Source organism: Oryctolagus cuniculus, chromosome 5 (genome assembly GCF_051225735.1).
Source record: "Oryctolagus cuniculus isolate XC-2025 breed Fujian yellow rabbit chromosome 5, ASM5122573v1, whole genome shotgun sequence".
Taxonomy (NCBI): domain Eukaryota; kingdom Metazoa; phylum Chordata; class Mammalia; order Lagomorpha; family Leporidae; genus Oryctolagus; species Oryctolagus cuniculus.
The window spans coordinates 140049588-140069087 of record NC_142871.1 but is presented as its reverse complement, the minus strand read 5'-3'; the positions used below and the strand labels follow the sequence as shown (position 1 = coordinate 140069087).

The 19500-nt window shown below is 49.6% G+C and overlaps 1 protein-coding gene across 1 annotated transcript; it reads left to right on the top strand.

Moving 5' to 3' along the window:
* Positions 1 to 16054: 16054 nt before the first annotated feature.
* RLA-A3 (MHC class I antigen-like) lies at positions 16055 to 19189 on the top strand. Its single transcript, NM_001190434.2, is given in 8 exon segments — positions 16055 to 16144; positions 16391 to 16660; positions 16875 to 17150; positions 17721 to 17996; positions 18114 to 18227; positions 18622 to 18654; positions 18797 to 18843; positions 18987 to 19189. Coding segments are annotated over 7 exon segments (1077 nt in total). The 5' UTR covers positions 16055 to 16080; the 3' UTR covers positions 18841 to 18843; positions 18987 to 19189.
* The last annotated feature ends 311 nt before the right edge of the window (positions 19190 to 19500 follow it).

Sequence of the window (19500 nt, the reverse complement as noted above, 5' to 3'; positions counted from 1 at the left end):
ACTTGAGCCATCACCTGCAGCCTGTTTATTTTTCGTTGTCAGAATGCTGAATTATAGTACAGGAGACAAAAGGAGGGGTAGTAAAGCAAGGGCTCATTGAAACTTCAATGGAGAAGTTCATTCCAAGGGAGGAAAGGGACAGTGGAGAAAGCATGGGGCCCCCTGAAGCGATAGCAAAGTGAAGTCCGTCCCCTGGGACTTCCACAGGCCAATGGAGAGCACACAGCACCCTTTCTCCCTGGTTTGGGGCTCTTGTCCCTGAAGTGTGAGGGGGCATTGACTAGTGATGTCGCTGGATGCATTTGTCATCGATGTCTGGGAGTTACACACCTTTGGGCTCTCTGTGCACTTGTGGCAGGAACACTGGAGGAGCTATGGCGGGGGCGGAGGTGGTGAGTGTGGAGGGCGCCCAGGCTGGCTCGATCCCTGGGACTAGCTTCACTGCAGGCTGCCCCACTGAGTCCTCTTGCCCGACTTGTTCCCGAAGACTTGGCTGGGGCCCCGCAGAGCAGGAGAGGGAGGCAGGAGGAAACCCCTGACTACGGAGAAGGGAATGAGTGTGCTTTAGTCCCTGTGGCTTTTTCAGTTATCATGAGGAGCCCAAGCAGTGGCTGCCTGGTAGAGTGGCGGGGACAAATGAAGCATCCGGGAGAATGTTGCCAGTGTTCTTTGGGAGACAGGAGCCAGGGGATGAAAAAAGAACCAGGAGGTGGGTTGTCGCTCCCCCTCTTCGTGGAGGAACGACACAGGACCCTGTGCTGTTCTTTTGTCTGCTCAGCCCTTCCCGGGTTTGCTGCTGGTCCTTCCCGGGTTGGCTGCCGATCCTTCCACCTCCGTGGAAGGGCGGCTCCCCCTGCCACTTTCCCCACTTCCGCGGGGGAGCGACACACTGCCAGCCGGCTCTCTCGGGGGGCTGCTCAGATGTTATCCGGATGTTCCCCTTAGATGTTCCTGGTGCATGTTGTCTCTCTCCTCCTTTATAGTCCTCTTCCACCAATCCCAACTCTGCTACCCACACGCCGAGTACGCTGCTCTCCTCCAATCAGGAGCAGGATCAGCTCCTGCAGGTTATTGGTCGAACTGGAGGCAGCTGTGTAGAAGTTGTTTACTCCTCTCCCAGCGCCATATTGTGGGAGAGCAGATGCATAGAATAAGTCTTAATTCCAGTAACTTAGTCTAGTCCAAGTTGCTCCCCACAGTGGGTGATGGTGCCAGTGTGAGAATCAGGAGGCAGGTTCTGTTTTGTTTTTTCTAATCACATTGGTGGGAGCAGAGCAGTGGAGGACCCTAAGCTAAGGGACAAGCCAAAGGCGGGTTTCAGGTGACCTCGAGGCACCACCCCTAGCCACACCAGCAGGCCCCCGTGTGTCCCTGAGGGCTCACCCTTCTGCCTCCTTTTGTCCTTCCTCCACTTTCTATCCTTCCCTCCCCTCCTCCTTGGCCCCGGCATGACCACCATTCACCTTGCCTCCACCCTCTCTGTTGTCCTCTCTGCTAGTTCAGAAAGGAAGAGAAATGCTGGCTGAGGTCAGGTGTTCTAAGAACTGACACAGCACCCTCTGGAAGTCTGATTGAGAACAAAAACATGGCCACTACTTTATTTTTAATTTTTTAGAAAAATTTTATTTAATAAATATAAATTTCAAAAGTACAACTTTTGGATTATAGTGGTTCCCCCCCCATAATGACCCTCCCACCCGCAAACTATCCCATCTCCTACTCCCTCTCCCATCCCATCTTCATTAAGATTCATTTTTAATTATCTTTATATACAGATCAACTTAGTATATACTAAGTAAAGATTTCAACAGTTTTCACCCACACAGACACACAAAGTATAAAGTACTGTTTGAAGACTATTTTCACCATTAATTCTCATAGTACAACACATTAAGGACAGAGATCCTACACGGGGAGTAAGTGCACAGTGACTCCTGTTGTTGATTTAACAATTGACACTCTTATTTATGACAAGGCCATAATCAAAGTGGAAGTTCTTTCCCTCCTTCAGAGAAAGTTACCGCCTTCTTTGATGGCCCGTTCTTTCCTCTGGGATCTCATTCATAGAGATCTTTCATGTAGGTCATTTTTTGCCACAGTGTCTTGGCTTTCCATGCCTGAGAAACTCTCATGGGCTTTTTAGCCAGATCTGAATGCCTTAAGGGCTGATTCTGAGGCCAGAGTGCAGTTTAGGGCATTTGCCATTCTGAGTCTGCTGTGTATCCCACTTCCCATGTTGGATCATTCTCTCCTTTTTAGTTCTATCAATTATTATTAGCAGACACTGGTCTTATTTATGTGATCACTTTGACACTTAATCCTATCTTTATGATCAGTTATGAACTTAAACTGATCACTTTAACTAGTAAGATGGCATTGGTACCTGCTACCTTAATGGGATTGATTTGAAATCCCATGGCAAGTTTCTAGCTTTACCCTTGAGGTAAGTCCGAGTGAGCATGTGCCAAACTGTACATCTCCTCCCTCTCTATTCCCACTCTTATTTTTAATAGGCCCCTACTTTAAAAGCCTTTCCCCAGATCTGATTACTCCTTTGCATGAGGAAGGCCACTGATCAACCCGTTGCCCCAGTGTGAGTAAAATGGTGCAGTCTTTTCTGTGGCTCCATCTTAGGCCCTGGCCCCCTTCCCACAGGTTTTAGTCCTAAGCGCCATGGCCCAGCCACCAGTGTCAGCTCCACCCCCACCCTAATGGGATTTGCTACTCTTACTTCCCTGCCACCCCCCAACCGGACATCCCCCCACCACCACTACCACCACTGCAGATTTAACAGCACCTGTTCCCTAACACGTGCTCGCTCGCTCTCGCTCACTCTCTCTCACTCTCTCTTACACTCTCCTCCTCTCTCTCTCACCCTCTCACTCTCTCCCTCTGGCCCCTTGGGCTTCCCCCACCGGAAGATAAACCTTTCCTCTAACTCTGGTGTTTGGTGTGTTATGTGGTTGCCTTATACCCAGGAAGAGAATTGAGGGCCGTAACCCCAAGGATGCTTTCCAAGGACCCCCCCCCTTCAGCTTAAACACTGGGACAGCTCCTTGCAGTGGCCCTGAGGGTCAGCGTAGGCTCCAGCCTCTGAGATTGTTTTGCTGCTGCTGCAGGGGAAATGGAATTGCAGTGATTCAGTCTTGGAGCAATCAGAGGGGCTGGCTATACCCCTGGTGAGAACCACCCCCTGGCCCCAGTTTCTCCCGTGTGGATAGGGAGGTGGGTGACCTGACTCACAAATTCACCCCCTATAAATCAGACATTGCAAGCCATGGCAACATGGCCCCTACACATCCTTCTCTCCAGAAGTTGAAGGAAATACCCCAGAAAGGAAGGAATTTACAAAGACCTGGAGTTGGTGAATGTGGCAACAACCCATGAAAAGTGAAGGCACTCACCAGGAATGTGGGTGGGGTGGGGTGAGAGGGAAGTTACAGGAACACCAGTCCAGAAAGGGACAAGGCGAGGCCAGCGCTGCTGTGCAGCTACCACCTGCCACGCCAGCATCCTATATAAGTGCCAACTGGGGTCCTGGCTGCTCCACTTCTGATCCAGCTCCCTGCTGATGTGCCTAGGAAAGCAGTGGAAGATGTCATAATGCTTGGGCCCCTGCACCCACATGGGAGACCTGGTTGGAGTTCCTAGCTCCTGACTTTGGCTGGCCCAGCCCTGGCTGTTGCAGCCATTTGCGGAGTGAACCAACAGATGGAAGATCTCCCTGTTGCTCCCTGTCTCTGTAACTCTGGGAGGGGATGGGAAGGGAAGGACAAAGTGGTCTGGGTGGATGAGAATGCAGAGGGGAGTTTTCACCAAGAAAATGACCTTAACAACCATCAGGAGTCTGGAGGTATTGAGAAGGAACGTGCTCAAGCAGGGGGATACATTGATGAAAGTAATAAGTTGTAGAAAGTAATAAAACAAAAGCACCCAGCAATGATCAGCTCACTGAGGAGCAGCAGGATGTGTGGGAAGGGAAACTAGGAGAGTTCAGTATGTGACTCTCATTACTTTAAGTGAAAGGCCTTGGGAAGGAAAAGACTTGTTTCGGCTCACAGTTTGGGGTTGCACAGTTCAGGCTCACAGTTTGGGGTTGCATGGAGCCATCATAGCTTAGTCTGGTGGCGGCTGCCCGGGATGGGACAACGTGTGAAGGAACAACCCCATGCTGAGCCAGAGAGCAGAGAGAGACACAGGAAGCGTGCTCTGCTTATATAACCAGCCCTCTCGTGAGAAAGTCCTCCTTAGGGGAAGTCCCCCAGGACCTAACCACCTTCCACCAGGCCCACTGCTCAGACGCTGTAATTAGACCAAGTATGTACCCTTTACTTGTCGGTTGTTAACGTAAGACTTAAAACACCTGCACGAGGTCAGGCCATAACAAGTAACATTCCCACAAATCCGTAATTCTTAACCCTTAATCCAAACCCAGTCAAAACCACTGCACACCTGTGCTGGGAAGATGGGGTTGTGTGATAGGGGAAGGTCTCCTGGGTAGACGAGATATTGCAAAGTCAAGACATAACGTCAAAAACTGACATTTGAAGTCCTCTGAATATATGCTATCAAGAACCACATTTGGGGTGGTGAACCAACGGAAGGAAGACCTTTCTATCTGTCTCTCACTAACTCTGCCTGTCAAAAAAAAAAAAAAAAAAAAAAAAAAAAAAAAAAAGAACCATAAACATAAATCACAACGTTGGGAGTGGTTGTTTACCAGAACAGGGAGGGAAGAAATGTGGAGGGGAGGCAGTGTTTTGCAGCTAGCAAAATGAAGAGGGAAGCAGGTAGCACAGGAGGCAGCCTCATTCAGAGAAGGGTTCTCAGAAGTGGTCCAGGATCCCAGAGACTCCCTTTGGAGCCAAGGGTCCTGCAGTTCAGATTCCTGAGCAGGCGCTCACTTGCTGTCTTTTGTACAAACTCACAGACACACACACACACACATACATGGAGTCTCTCACACACACACCTGTTAACCATACCCCTTTTCTCTCCTTCATTCCTATTCCCCAGTGATACCGCTGGGCTCTGAATCCCACAGGTCTAGCAGGGTGGGGAACCTTTCCTCCTGCAAAGGGTCATTGGGTATTTATAACGTCATTCAGGGGCCATACAAAATGATCAACTTCAAAATTAGGCTGCTATAGATTTGTTGAATTTCAACTCCCATCTGCCGGTACCTTGGCAGGACGAGACCAAATGATGTCACAAGCTGGACATTTCCAACTCCTGGACATAGTCCACCAGAGCCAGGCTGCCTCAGAATCGCATGCCCCACCTGGAAGGGACTCTGCGCCCCATTTCTATACTGATTGGCACCAATTCTAGCCCACTGCTGCAGACAGCACCCTGGCCTTGAGTCGTTTGGGTTCTGCTTCCCATCCAGCTTCCAGCTGTTCATGACGCCTGAGCTGAGGTACACAGGAGCTCCAGGCCCCTGTTGACCCAGCAGAAAAGTGACAGACTCACCCCAGGGACCAGCACTGTGACATCGTAGGTGAAGTTGCTGCTTAGGGTGCTGGCATCCCATACCATACCACTGCTTTGTCCTGAGTCTTGGCTGCTCTGCTTCTGATCCAGCTCCCTGCTAATGTGCCTGGGAAGGCAGTGAATGATGGCTCAAGTGCTTGGGCCCCTGCATCCAAGTTGGAGACCTGGAAGAAGCTCCTGGCTCCTGGTTTCAGCATGACCTAGCTCTGGCCATTGTGACCATTTGGAGAGTGAACCAGTGGATGGAAGATTTTCTCTCTCTCTCTCTCTCTCTCTCTCTCTCTAATTCTGCCTTTCAATAATAATAATAATAATAATAATAAAGGATAACACATCATGACCAAGTTTTATCCCAGGATGCAAGTTCAAATGAATATATGAAAATCAAACTTGCAGCATCAATAGGGTAAGAAGAAAAACCACAGAATCAACTCCATGCAGAAAAAGCATTTTAGGGGCCAGTGTTGTTGCACAGCAGCTTAAGCCACTGCTTGCAATCCCATAGTGGGGCAATGGTACAAGTCCTGGCTGCTCCACTTCCAATCCAGCTCCCTGCTAGTATGCCTGCAAAGGCAGCAGAAGATGGCCCAAGGGTTTTGAGCTGGAGGGCTCCTGACTTGTAGATTGTTCTTTCCAAATGTGAAAGAATTCAAAAGTAGCGGTATAGGGGCCGGCGCCGTGGCTCACTTGGTTAATCCTCTGCCTGCGGTGCCGGCATCCCATATGGGCGCTGGGTTCTAGTCCCAGTTGCTCCTCTTCCAGTCTAGCTCTCTGCTGTTGCCCGGGAGGGCAGTGGAGGATGGCCCAAGGCCTTGGGTGCCTGCACCCACATGGGAGACCAGGAAGAAGCACCTGGCTCCTGGCTTCGGATCGGTGCAGCGCTCGCCATAGCGGCCATTTGGGGAGTGAATCAACGAAAGGAAGACCTTTCTCCCTGTCTCTCTCTCTCTCTCTCTCTCACTGTCTATAACTCTACCTGTTAAATAAAAAAAAAAAAAAGTAGAGGCATAAAGATATATAGGAGAGGGACCAGCACTGTGGCATAGTGGGTAAAGCCACTGCTTGCAGCGCCAGCATCCAATATGGGTGCCATTCCATGTCCTGGCTGCTCTACTTCTGATCCAGCTCCCTACTAATGCATCTGGGAAAGCAGAAGATGGCCCAAGTTCCTGGGCCCCTGCACCCATGTGGGAGACACAGAAGAAGCTCCAGGCTCCTGGCTTCAGATCAGCCCAGCTCTGGGTGTTGCAACCATTTGGGGAGTGAACCAGTGGATGGGGGATATCTCTCTCTCTCTCTCTCTCTCTCTCTCTCTCTCTCTTCTGTCTTTCAAATAAATAAATAAATATTTTTTTAAAAAGTACAAGAAAATGAAAGTGCAAGGACAAGAACCAAGTCATGCATGAACAGATAAGAATGCAAACAGATTGCAAAGAAAAATCCCCCTTCTGACAGTGGAAAAAACCCTTCACAAAGGATAAACCTCCAGAAAGGAGAAAGCCCTTTAACAAGGTTAGGTCTTCCCTTTGGACCTTCCAGAGGCATAGAAGGTACAGAGGTACAGGGGGTGGCGATTGAGTGGGGCTTGACCACTGCCTTTCCGGGAAAGATCAGAAGTGTCCTGGCTGCAGACACATGACAGGAGTGGGCGTGTCATTATGGTAAGTTATTACAATGGCATTATAATGACTCAAAAGTCACATCCTGCAGTCTAGCTATTTCCAGCTAACACAGGTCACAGTTCTTAACACTACCAGATTTGCGATTTCTGCAGCTCAGAAAGGGAGGAGCCTTGTGGAGCACAGCAGGTGGACTCGCTCAGTGCTCACAAGGGAAGGGAGTTTGTGTGTGCACAGAACAGGACTTGTCCTGCTCACCCTTCTCTCAGGCTGATTCCTCCACCGCTTGTGTCCCACATGTCCCCCGCTCTTTGTTTTCCCCATCATTTTTGCTTCCCTCCTAGTGATATGCTGGGGAAGAAAACATGGAAAGTAAAATGCTAAAGCCCTCAACATCCAAAAATGTCTTTAGACCATCTGCCACTTGATATAAAATTTTATGTTGGTTGGGGCTGGCGCTGTGGCGTAGTGGGTAAAGTCGCTGCCTAGCAGTGCCAGCATCCCATATGGGCACCGGTTTAAGTCCTGGCTGCTTCACTTCCGACCCAGCTCTCTGCTATGGCCTGGGAAAGAAGTAGAAGATGGCTCAAGTGCTTGGGCCCCTACACCCACATGGGAGACCCAGAAGAAGCTCCTAGCTCCTGGCTCTTGGCTTCAGATCAGCAAAGATCCAGCCATTGGGGCCAACTGAGGAGTGAAACAGCAGATGGAAGACCTCTCTCTCTATCTGCCTCTCTTTTTCTCTATAACTCTGAATTTCAAATAAATAAATAAATCTTTTTTAAAAACTTTATGTTGAACGCATTTTTTCTTGGCATTTGAAACCATTGTTTGAGGCCGGCTCTGTGGCATAGCAGGTAAAGCCGCTGTCTACAGTGCCAACATCCCATATAGGCACCAGCTCAAGTCCTGGCTGCTCCACTTCCAATCCAGCTCTCTGCTATGGCCTGGGAAAGCAGTAGAAATGGCCCAAGTCCTTGGGCCCCTGCACCAGCATGGGAGACCCAGAAGAAGCTCCTAGCTCCTGGCTCCTGGTTCCTGGCTCCTGGCTTTGGATCAGCACAGCTCTGGCCGTTGTGGCCAATTGGGGAGTGAACCAGCAGATGGAAGACCTCGCTCCCTCTCTGCCTCTCCTTCTCTCTGTGTGTAACTCTGACTTTCGAATAAATAATAAATAAATCTTTAAAAAAAAAAACATTGTTTGTCTTCTAGCTGCCAAAAAGCATGGCTTTGGTTGCCTCTTGAAGTTTTCAAAATCACTTCTTTCCATCTTTCCGTTCTCTCTCTCTCTTTTTTTTTTAAAGATTTAATATTCATTTGCAAGAGAGAGTTACACAGAGAGAGGAGAGGGGGAGAGAAAGAGAGAGAGAGAGAGAGAGAGAGAGAGAGGTCTTCCATCCGATGGTTCACTCCCCAATTGGCCGCAACGGCTGGAGCTGTGCTGATCTGAAGCCAGGAGCCAGGAGCTTCTTCTGGGTCTCCCATGTGGGTGGCGGGGTCCAAGGACTTGGGCCATCTTCTACTGCTTACCCAGGCCATAGCAGAGAGCTGGATGGGAAGAGGAGCAGCCGGGACTAGAACTGGCACCCATATGGGATGCCGGCACTTCAGGCCAGGGCATATACCCGCTGCACCACAGTGCTGGCCCCCTCCATTCTCTTTCTGAAATTTTATTCTAATGTGTCATGTGTAGATCTATTTTTATCTGCTGTGGTAAGAACTTGGCCAGAGCCTTCAAAGTGTAACCTGAGACATATTCCTGAATCATTATTGGTCATTTCCTGCTCAGTATTCTAAGTGAAACTTGAATCATGATGTTGGAATTGATAGTTTCTCTTTCCTTTTTGCAAACACTTTTCCATTGTATTGTGACTAATACCTTCTAATTCATCTATTGAATCATTCACTTCTATCATTCTGCAATAATATTTTTAATTCCTTGGGCTCATTTTTGTTCTTGTTATTATTTTATATAAGTGTGTGTCTTTCATAAATGCCACATGTTTTCTCATATCTTCCATATATTATTGATAATGGTGGGATCTCTTGTGACTCCTTGTTGCCTGTTTTCATGGTATCATGACATTTTCATTCACAGTCTAGTACAGATTTTGCATTTACCTCGGTAACTGTTGTTAATTGTCTGTCTTGGTCCTGACAGTGCAAGCTCCAAATCATCAGGCTCTTACTTCAGCTCTTCTTGTATCTTCAGTGTCTGGCCGATCTCTTCATTTACAGGGGCCTGGAAATACGTGCTGGATGATGGGCTTTAGTGTGGGGTATGCAGGGAAGTCACAAAGCCCCCTGACCTCCGAGTCTAGCAGCCTGCTGTTGCAGAATATTCCAGAACACTGAAACCATTCACTTGCATAGAGTACCCTACCTAGTAGACAGAGAATCAACCATGGATCAGTGAACAAGGCCTCTGAGAGACAATGCCCTGGGGTCAGACCCAGCTACACATCTCCTTACGTTCTCTGAGTCTCCTTTTCCCTGTCTGTACAAAGGATCACATTCTGGGTCCCTTGTGGGTTTGCTCTGAAGATTAACTTTGACTCCTAATGTAAAATACACATTACTATTGCCTGAGACATAAAGCCCTCCACAATGCATAGCTAACATCATATTAAGTGTACCATTTAGATTTTTCTATTCTTTAGCTTTTATAAATCATTATTCAAAGAATATCCCAGGGGCTGGAGTTGTTAAGCTGCTGCTTGGGACACCAGTGTTCCAACTCAGAGAGTGCCTGCTGCTAAAGCACCTGGGAAGGCGGCAGATGATGGTCCACATGCCTGGGCCGCTGCCATCCACGTGGAGACCAAGATGCAGTTCAGGCTCGTAGCTTCTGCTTAGTCTGGACTTGGCTGTTGCAAGCCACTGGGGAAGTGAATCAGCACATGGAAGATCTCTCTCTCTTTCCCTATCTGTCACTCCGCCTTTCAAATAAATTTTTTTAAAAAAGGAATATCTCTATTACATATTTATAAGAATTTCTGAATATACTCTTAGCCTAGATTCCTTTTTTTTTTTTTTTTTTTTTTTTTTTTTTGACAGGCAGAGTTAGACAGTGTGAGAGAGAGAGAGACAGAGAGGAAGGTCTTCCTTCCATTAGTTCACCCCCCCAAATGGCCACTACGGCCGGCATGCTGCCAGGAGCCAGGTGCTTCCTCCTGGTCTCCCATGCAGGTGCAGGGCCCAAGCACTTGAGCCATCCTCCACTGCCTTCCTGGGCCACAGCAGAGAGCTGGACTGGAAGAGGAGCAACCGGGACAGAACCGACGCCCCAGCCAGGACTAGAACCCGGGGTGCTGGCACCGCAGGTGGAGGATTAGCCTAGTGAGCCACGGCGCCAGCCAGCCTAGATTCCTAAAAGGGAAATATTGTGTCTAAATGTAAGTACTTAATACTGTTGAAGCATTTTATGAAAAATACTCTTTAGAAATTTCATACCTTTTTTTAAAGATTTATTCATTTATTTGAAAGGCAAAGTTAGAGAGACAGACAGAGGTCTTCCATCCTCTGTTCACTCCCCAGATGGCCACAACAGTAAGGGCTGGGCCAGGCTGAAGCCAGGAGCCTGGAGCTTCTTTTGGGTCTCCCATGTGGGTACAGGGACCCAAGCATGGGGGCCATTTTCTGCTGCTTTCTCAGGTACAATAGAAGAGAGCTGGATGGGAAGTGGAGCAGCCAGGACTCAAACCAGTACCCATATGGGATGCTGGCACCACAGGCAGCAGCTTTACCCACCACACCACAGGGCTGGCCCCTCATACCAATTTTTAATCCCATTAAACTTTATAAATTTTTCTATATTCTGGTCAATACTATAAGCACTGATTTTCACCTTTGCAAATTGGCAAATTTTATATCTTACTCCCATTTTTTAGTCTACATTTTAATTTTATTCACATTTATTTATTGCTAACCTATGTGTTTAATATTTGTATTTTTCTTAAAGATTTATTTATTTATGTGACAGAGTTACAGAGAGATGAGGAGAGAGAGCGAGAGATAGCTTCTATCTGCTGGTCACTTCCCCAATGGCTGAAATAGCCAGAGCTGGGTCAGGCTGAAGTCAGGAGTTTCATCCAGGTCTCCCACGTGGGTGACAGGGGCCCAAGCGCTTGGGCCATCTTCTGCTGCTTTCCCAGGTTCACTAGCAGGGAGCTGGATCAGAAGCAAAGCAGCTGGGACTCGAACAAGCACTCATATGTAATGCAAGCATCAGAGGCAGCAGCTTAACCCTCTGCACCACAATGCCAGTCCCGAGTCTTCTTTACTGGCTATATCTTTATCCTGTTCCAGTCTGCCCTTCCTAGAGGTAAGATTTATTGAGAGACCCAATTACAGAATTGCCTCTGCTTCATGACAAGTACCCAACCAAAAACCAGAATCACCCAGCCAAAGGTCAAATGCTACTACAGGTTCTTTCCTGAGACACCACAGCTTGCCCCATGGTGTACTTTCCCAAGCATCAGCAATAAACCCAGCTTTGTCACCCAAGGGGTTCCCGTGGTGGTGTCTGGGGAAGGCATGGATATATTACCATTTTGTCTAATAACTTTTTTGTGTGACATTGAGGTTGATTGTGGGAAAGTGTTTGTATGTTTGAAGTTGCCAAGGAGAAGCTTCTTGTAATTTATAAGCAGTTAAAAACTACCATCCCTTTTCTTTATGGTTTTTCATCTCTGAGTCAGGCTTAGAGAGTCCTTCTCATTCCTCAGCCATGAACATTTCATACATGTTTCCATCTAGGTTATAACATTAAGGAAAGAGGGGTCCAACAGTGAAGAAAAACAAAACTGTTGGAATATGGGGAGCAACAGGGAAAGTAGTTAAGATGGTACAATTCTGAGGCTTAATTCTGTTTTGTCATTAAATATTTATTGAATTAAGAGTACTTAATATATGCTATGAATTATAAAGAGTATCTGGCATATGTTATACTCAATGAACAGTTTATTTGGCAATAAATGAAGATCTATTTACTTCTTGATCTTCAACAAGTTAAATAAAACAATAACACCAGAGTCCCAATGAAAAATAGACAAGAATTGTCACCATTTTTGAATGCTTACAACTTTGAGGTTTATTACATGTTTTGGTTAATGTTTGTATACTCTCATTATTAAAACATTAATTAAACTTTGTTGGGCATACTGTACTTCAAGACTATGTCCAACACCCACATAAACAAACCCATGGCTTCCATATGAAGGCAATTTTAATATACAAAGAGTCCCACAGTATATTTTGAGGAAGATTAAAAACTGAGAACACTCTAGACTTGCAGTCAAATATGATGACCAATAGGCACATGTGGCTATTTAAACTGAATAAAGAAAATTGAAAGTTCTGTTATACCAGTCACATTTAAAGTGCCCAACATCCACATGCCTAGTGGCTGCCATAGTAGACAGCCCAGACACAGAACAGTCCTTCATCATACAAAGTTCTGTATATGGACAACACTTCTTTTGATGCCCTGTGGGCCTCAAGTTGAGTGCACTTAGAGACATTAATGAGGGAGCCCATGTTATTTCTCCCACAGATTTCACCAATCTCCACTGTCTGTGAGCAGGCATAATTTAAGGTGCTGTGTAATAAAACCCAAATTAGTCAACAGTGAATCTCTGTCTGGTGCCTTCAGGCACAAAATATTTCTAGTTCCAAACAGGCAATAACTGAGTCTCCATCTCAAAAGCTCTGGTATCAACAAAAATACTCAGACCATACAGAGGAGTAAGGATCATCTCTTCAGCAAATGGTGCTGGTAAAACTGGATGCCTATATTTAGGAGAATGAAATTAAGCCTCTACCCGTCACCATATACAAAAATAAATTCAAAATGCATCAAAGACCTCAGTGTATGACCTGAGACTATGAAGTTGCTAGAAGAAAATGTAAGGGTAACACTCCAAGACATTGATATAGGGGACGACTTCTTGGACAAGAGGCACAAGGACGACTTCTTGGACAAAAGCAAATCTAAACAAATGGAAATATATCAAACTCAGAAACTTCTGCACAGCAACAGAAATGATCAATAGAGTGAAGAGACATCCAACTGAATGGGGAAAAGTATTTGCAAGCTACATACCTGACAAAGGATTATCTCCAGAATATATCAGCAACTTAAAAAATTCAATAAGAAAAAAACAAAAAATCCAGTTAAGAAATAGGCAAGAGACCCAGTTTTCAAAAGAAGAAATACAAATGGCCAACAAATGCATGAATAACTGTTCAACATCACTAGCCATCAGGGAAATACAAATCAAGACCACAATGAGATACCACTTCACCCCTGTCAGCATGGCTAAAATCCAAAACACAGAGACTAACAAACGCTGGTGAGGATGTAGACAAAGGGGAACACCTACACACTGTTGGTGGGAATGTAAATTAGTGCAGCCACTGTGGAAAACAGTGGAATAGACTTGACAAATGACCCAGCAATCCCACTAGGAATAGACTTGACATATGACACAGCAATCCCACTACTGGTTAGATACTCAAAAGCCTTGACCACGATGTATCAAAGAGATACCTGCACCACATGTTTATAGCAGCACTGCTCACAATAGGCAAAATTTGGACTCAATCAAGGTGTCTATCACCAGATGAATGGATAAAGAAAATGTGGTAAATATATATATATATAATGGAATATTATTCACCTATAATAAAATGAAATTCTACCATTTGCAACAAAATAAACACAACTACAGGAGATCATGTTGCGTGAAAAGAGCCAGATGCAGAAAGACAAAAACCACATGTTCTCCCTTATATGTGGGAACTAAAACTAAAGAAAAAAAAAAAAAAAAGAAATGCCTGTGTGTATTAACATTGCTGCAAATACAGTTTTTTTAAAAAGATCTATTTATCTTATTTGAAAGTCAGAGTTACACACAGAGAGAAGAGGAGACAGAGAGAGAGAGGAAAGAGGTCTTCTTCCGCTGGTTCACTCCCCAGTTGGCCACAGTGGCTGGAGCTGTGCCTTCTTACAGAATGTAAATTTTTTAAAAGATTTATTTATTTATTTATTTATTTGAAAGTCAAAGTTACACAGAGAGAGCAGAGGCAGAGAGAGAGGTCTTCCATCTGCTGGTTCACTCCCCAATTGGACACAACAGCCAGAGCTGGGCTGATCTGAAGCCAGGAGCCAGGAGCTTCTTCCTGGTCTCTCACGTGGGTACAGGGGCCCAAGGACTTGGGCCATCTTCCATTGCTTTCCCAGGCCATAGCAGAGAGCTGGATCGTAAGAGGAGCTGCTGGGTCTTAAACCAGTGCCCATATGGGATACCAGCACTGCAGGCAGCGGCTTTACCCGCTATGCCACAGCGCTGGCCTCAGAATGTAAATTTAAAATATATTATCTCAAAAACTGAAATAAAACAAGAGGTAGGAAGAAGTGACAGAGTGAAGGAGAGAGGAAGGGAATATAATCATATTTGTAGAATTATATTTATGAACTATATTGAATGTGTCAAAAACTAATTAAAATTTTAAAAAGAAAGTTAGGGGCTGGTGCTGTGGCACAATGGATAAAGCCACAGCCTCAGCACAGGAATCTCATGTAGGCACAGGTGCAGACCCGGCTGCTCCACTTCTGATCCAGCTCTCTGCTATGGCCTGGGAAGGCAAGAAGATGGCCCAAGTGCTTGGGCCCCTGCACCGACAGAGACCCCGAAGAAGCTCCTGGCTCCTGGCTTCAGATTGAAAGACCTCTCTCTCTCTCTCTCTCTTTCTCTCTCTCTCTCTGCTCCTGCCTCGCCTTCTCTGTAACTCTGCCTTTCAAATAAATAAATAAATCCTTTTTTAAAAGATTTTATTTATTTTTATTTGAAAGGCAGAGTTACAGACAGTGAGAGGGAGAGACAGACAGAAAGGTCTTCCTTCTGTTGGTTCACTCCCCAAATGACTGCAACAGCTGGAGCTGTGCCAATCTGAAGCCAGGAGCCAGGCGCCTCCCCCAGTCTCCCATGTGGGTGCTGGGGCCCAAGGACTTGGGCCATCTTCTACTGCTTTCCCAGGCCATAGCAGAGAGCTGGATCAGAACAGGGGCAGCCGGGACCAGAACCCTCGTCCTTAAGGGATGCCAGTGCCGCAGGCGGAGGATTAACCTACTGCACCACAGTGCTGGCCCCATAAGTTCTTTTAAAAAAAGAAATTTTTAAAAACTCTGCATCAGATTTTCGGGGGATAACTTTTTTCTAGAAAGACCCAGGGGGCAGAGCGGTACCCTACCTTTTGGAAGGTATGGAGCCCAGCTCTGGGAGAGGGATTCTGGCGCTTTAAGAGGAGACAAAGAGGCTACTCCATTCTCCACAGCACTTCTTGTTGGAGGAGAAAAGCCAGTTTCACTTTCAAATGTCCTGCTGGAACAGTAATAGCTAATGCAGTTAAGAGAAGTGCAAATATGAACTATGAACCCATGGACAGAAGCGGGGAGGCAGGTGGCAGTAGTTTCAGCTTTTTTTTTTAGATTTGTTTATGTACTTGAAAGAGCTAGAGAGAGACGGAGACAGAGGATGGGGGAAGGGGAGAGAGAGAGAGAGAGAGAGAGAGAGAGAGAGAGAGAGAGTCTTCCATCCACTGGTTAACTCCCCAATTGGCCCCAACAGCCGGAGCTGAGCCAAGCTTCCTCCTGGTCTCCCACATGGTGCAGGGGCCATCTTCCACTGCTTTTCCAAGCCACAGCAGAGAGCTGGGTCGGAAGCGGAGCAGCCGGTTCGGTCCAAGGGCCCAAGTCTGGGCCGAGGAAGCCCAAAGCGGGGAGTCCCTGCGTTCCCAAGTTTCGCTTTCTCAACACAACCTGGGTTGGGTTCTTCTGCCCTGACACTCGTGACGCGAGCCCATGTCTCACTCCCATTGGGCGTCCTTTCCAGAGGAGCCAATCGGCACAGCAGGTCTGAAATCCCCGCGCCGCGACGGTGACTGTCTCTACCGGGAGTATGGGACCATGGAGTGCGGGGCCCTCCTCCTGCTGCTCGCGGGGGCCCTAACACTGACCGAGACCCGGACAGGTGAGTGCGGGGTCGGGAGGGAGACGGTCTCTGCGGGGCAGGAGCGTGGGGACCGCGCAGACCTGGCCGCTGCGTTTCTGCCCCTGTCATCCAACACCCCAACCCTGAACCCGCCCTGACCTCCCCCTGCCCACGTTTAAGACCCTCCTTTCCCCCACCTCCGCCTGGTCCCCACCCGCCCCGTCGACCAAGTGTCAACAAAGGAGGGGGTCGGCCCGGGTCTCAGCCGCTCTTTCCCGATCCCAGGCTCGCACTCCCTGCGGTATTTCACCACCGCAGTGTCCCGGCCCGGCCTGCCGGAGCCGCGCTTCATGTCCGTGGGCTACGTGGACGACACGCAGTTCGTGCGCTTCGACAGCGACGCCGCGAGCCCGAGGGCCGAGCCGCGGGCGCCGTGGATGCGGCAGGTGGACCCGGGGTACTGGGACCGGCAGACCGAGCGCGCCAAGAACACCGCGCTTTCTTTCCGAGTAAACCTGCAGACCCTGCGCGGCTACTACAACCAGAGCGACACCGGTGAGTGCTGCTGGGTCTGGGTCGTCCTCACCCGCCAGGGACGGGCCGGAGTACCCCAGAGTCTCTGGGTCCGCCCTTCACCCAGAGAACCGGTTGGACCGCGGAGCTTCGCCCTGGTTTCGTTTTCAGTTTGGGCTGGCAGGGGATGGGTCTGTACGGGCAGTCTGACCGCCAGGAGGCTGACCGGCCGGGGCTGACCGCGGGGCGGGGCCAGGGTCTCACACCCTCCAGTGGATGTACGGCTGCGAGGTCGGGGCGGACGGGCGCCTCCTCCGCGGGTACGAGCAGTTCGCCTACGACGGCGCCGACTACATCGCCCTGAACGAGGACCTGCGCTCCTGGACCGCGGCGGACACAGCAGCGCAGATCTCCAAGCGCAAATCGGAGGAAGCCAGCGAGGCGGAGCACCACAGGTCCTACCTGGAGGGGGAGTGCGTGGAGTGGCTGCGCAGATACCTGCAAGACGGGAAGGAGACGCTGCAGCGCGCAGGTGTGCGGGGCCCCCGGGGCCACTGGCTCAGCTCCCCTTGGGCGGCGGCCACACCTGCAGCCCGCGAAGGTGTAGTGGAAGGTAGAATTGAGGCCGGTGCAGCTCCTCTCTGGGATGCCGAGAGGGAGGAGCGTGCCCAGGTTTCCAGATCCTGTACCGAGTGATTTTCAGAAGACCCGCCCTTCGCAGGAGTTCAAGGGGAGACCGTCCTTGTGACTTGGGAACCCTGGGAAAGCGGCTCTCGGGCCTGTTCTCTGCCCCGTGTTCAGGGTCTCTGGTGGTCTGACATCTGAATCCAACGTTGGTTTCCACCTAGGTCAAGAATAGAATCCTGCCCCATCCCCTCCCAGGGACTGGGAGCCGTGGACCCTGGGCCTTCTCACCTCTCACTCAGAACTTTCCAAGCAGTAGGATATTAGCCCTGATGCCTGTGTCCAGGCCATGTGGGGGTTTTGTACTACACAGCCCTCACTGCCCCACATGATCCTGTCAACTCTCCCAGTGTCACATGGCACTGCTGGGAAGTCCCTAGAAATGCAGAGTGTCTGACCTTTTGCCTCTTCTTCTCAGACCCGCCCAAAGCCCACGTGACCCACCACCCCGCCTCTGACAAGGAGGCCACCCTGAGGTGCTGGGCCCTGGGCTTCTACCCCGCGGAGATCTCACTGACCTGGCAGCGGGATGGGGAGGACCAGACCCAGGACACGGAGCTCGTGGAGACCAGGCCTGGGGGCGACGGAACCTTCCAGAAGTGGGCGGCTGTGGTGGTGCCTTCTGGGGAGGAGCAGAGATACACGTGCCGTGTGCAGCACAAGGGGCTGCCTGAGCCCCTCACCCTGAGATGGGGTGAGGAGGGCAGGAGGGGCGGGGCCTCTGAGGGGAGGGCAGAGCCCTGCTGGGGCCTTCAGCAGGGGCAGGGCTGAGCCCTGGGGTCAGAGCCCCTCACCTCCCCTTCCCTCTCAGAGCCTCCTGCTCAGCCCACTGCGCTCATAGTGGGAATTGTTGCTGGAGTTCTTGGAGTTCTTCTGATCCTGGGAGCTGTGGTCGCTGTTGTGATGAGGAAGAAGCACAGCTCAGGTAGGGGAGGGGAGGGTGGGGTCTGAGTCTCTTGTACCTGGGGGACTTTCTGTCAGGGAGAAGTGCACCTGCCCCATTCTTGGGACACCCAGTCCACACCCAACTGCACACCCAGGCTGGGCCCTGTGTGCTAACTTGGGCTCTCTGTAAAGCACAAGGGAAGATGAGGACGAATCTTTCCTGGGCTGCTGCTGGTGATGGGAGCTGAGTGCCAGCAGCCACAGAGCAGGGGGCGGCCCCAGCTGAGGACAGGGCTCCAGGGGCGGGGTCTCCTGTCCCACAGCCACAGTTCTGGAAGCTTCTGTAGGATGAGCCAGTGCTCTGGGCTTCCTCTAGGTGGGTGCTCAGGCCCTGCCTCCTCCCTGGCCTCTCACAAGGTGTTTTCTTCTCACAGATGGGAAAGGAGGGAAGTACGCTCCGGCTGCAGGTAAGTGCTGGGGTGTGGTGGTGGTGGGGTTCACTGAGACCCTTGCCACAGTGAGAAACCCATGGAGACGCTGCCCGCCCACCCGTTCCTCCCTCAGCCACGTCCCCGTGGGCCTCACCAAGTCCTGATTTGTTCACCCCAGGTGGCCACAGGGACCAGGGCTCTGATGATTCTCTCATGCCCTGAAAGGTGAGACCTGGAGGCTGCTTGGGAGGGGGAGGGGCAGAGGGGACACCGTGGGTCTGGGGGTTCCTTGAATGGGCCATGGTGGTGGCTGCTCATGTCCCCCTGTGAACTGCTCATCTGAACTTGTTATCTGGATTTTTCTATAGCGTGAGACCATGGCCTGTGTGGGACTGAGCGATGCAGATTCGTGCAGGCTCCGTCTTTGTCCTCAGAGCCCGGCTCACCTTGAGCGCATCAGCTCCAGGCCCGCCTGCCCGTGTGGGCGTCTCCGTCCTGTCTCAGATCCTGTGCACTGCGCTGCAGCTCCTTCCCCATTCATCTGAACAACGATTTATTTTTCCAATTCTTGTCATGTGGTGTGTGTGTGAGTTAATTAAATGAGGAGATTCCTAAAATTTGAGAAAGGAAATAAATACAAGCAGTAGGGCCTGGTGCCGTGGCTAACTTGGCTAATCCTCCGCCTGTGGCGCTGGCATCCCATGTGGGCACTGGGTTCTAGTCCCGGTTGCCCCTCTTCCAGGCCAGCTCTCTGCTGTGGCCAGGGAGTACAGTGGAGGATGGCCCAAGTGCTTGGGCCCTGCACCCCATGGGAGACCAGGAGGAAGCACCTGGCTCCTGGCTTCGGATCAGCGCAGCACCAGCTGTAGCGGCCACTTTGTG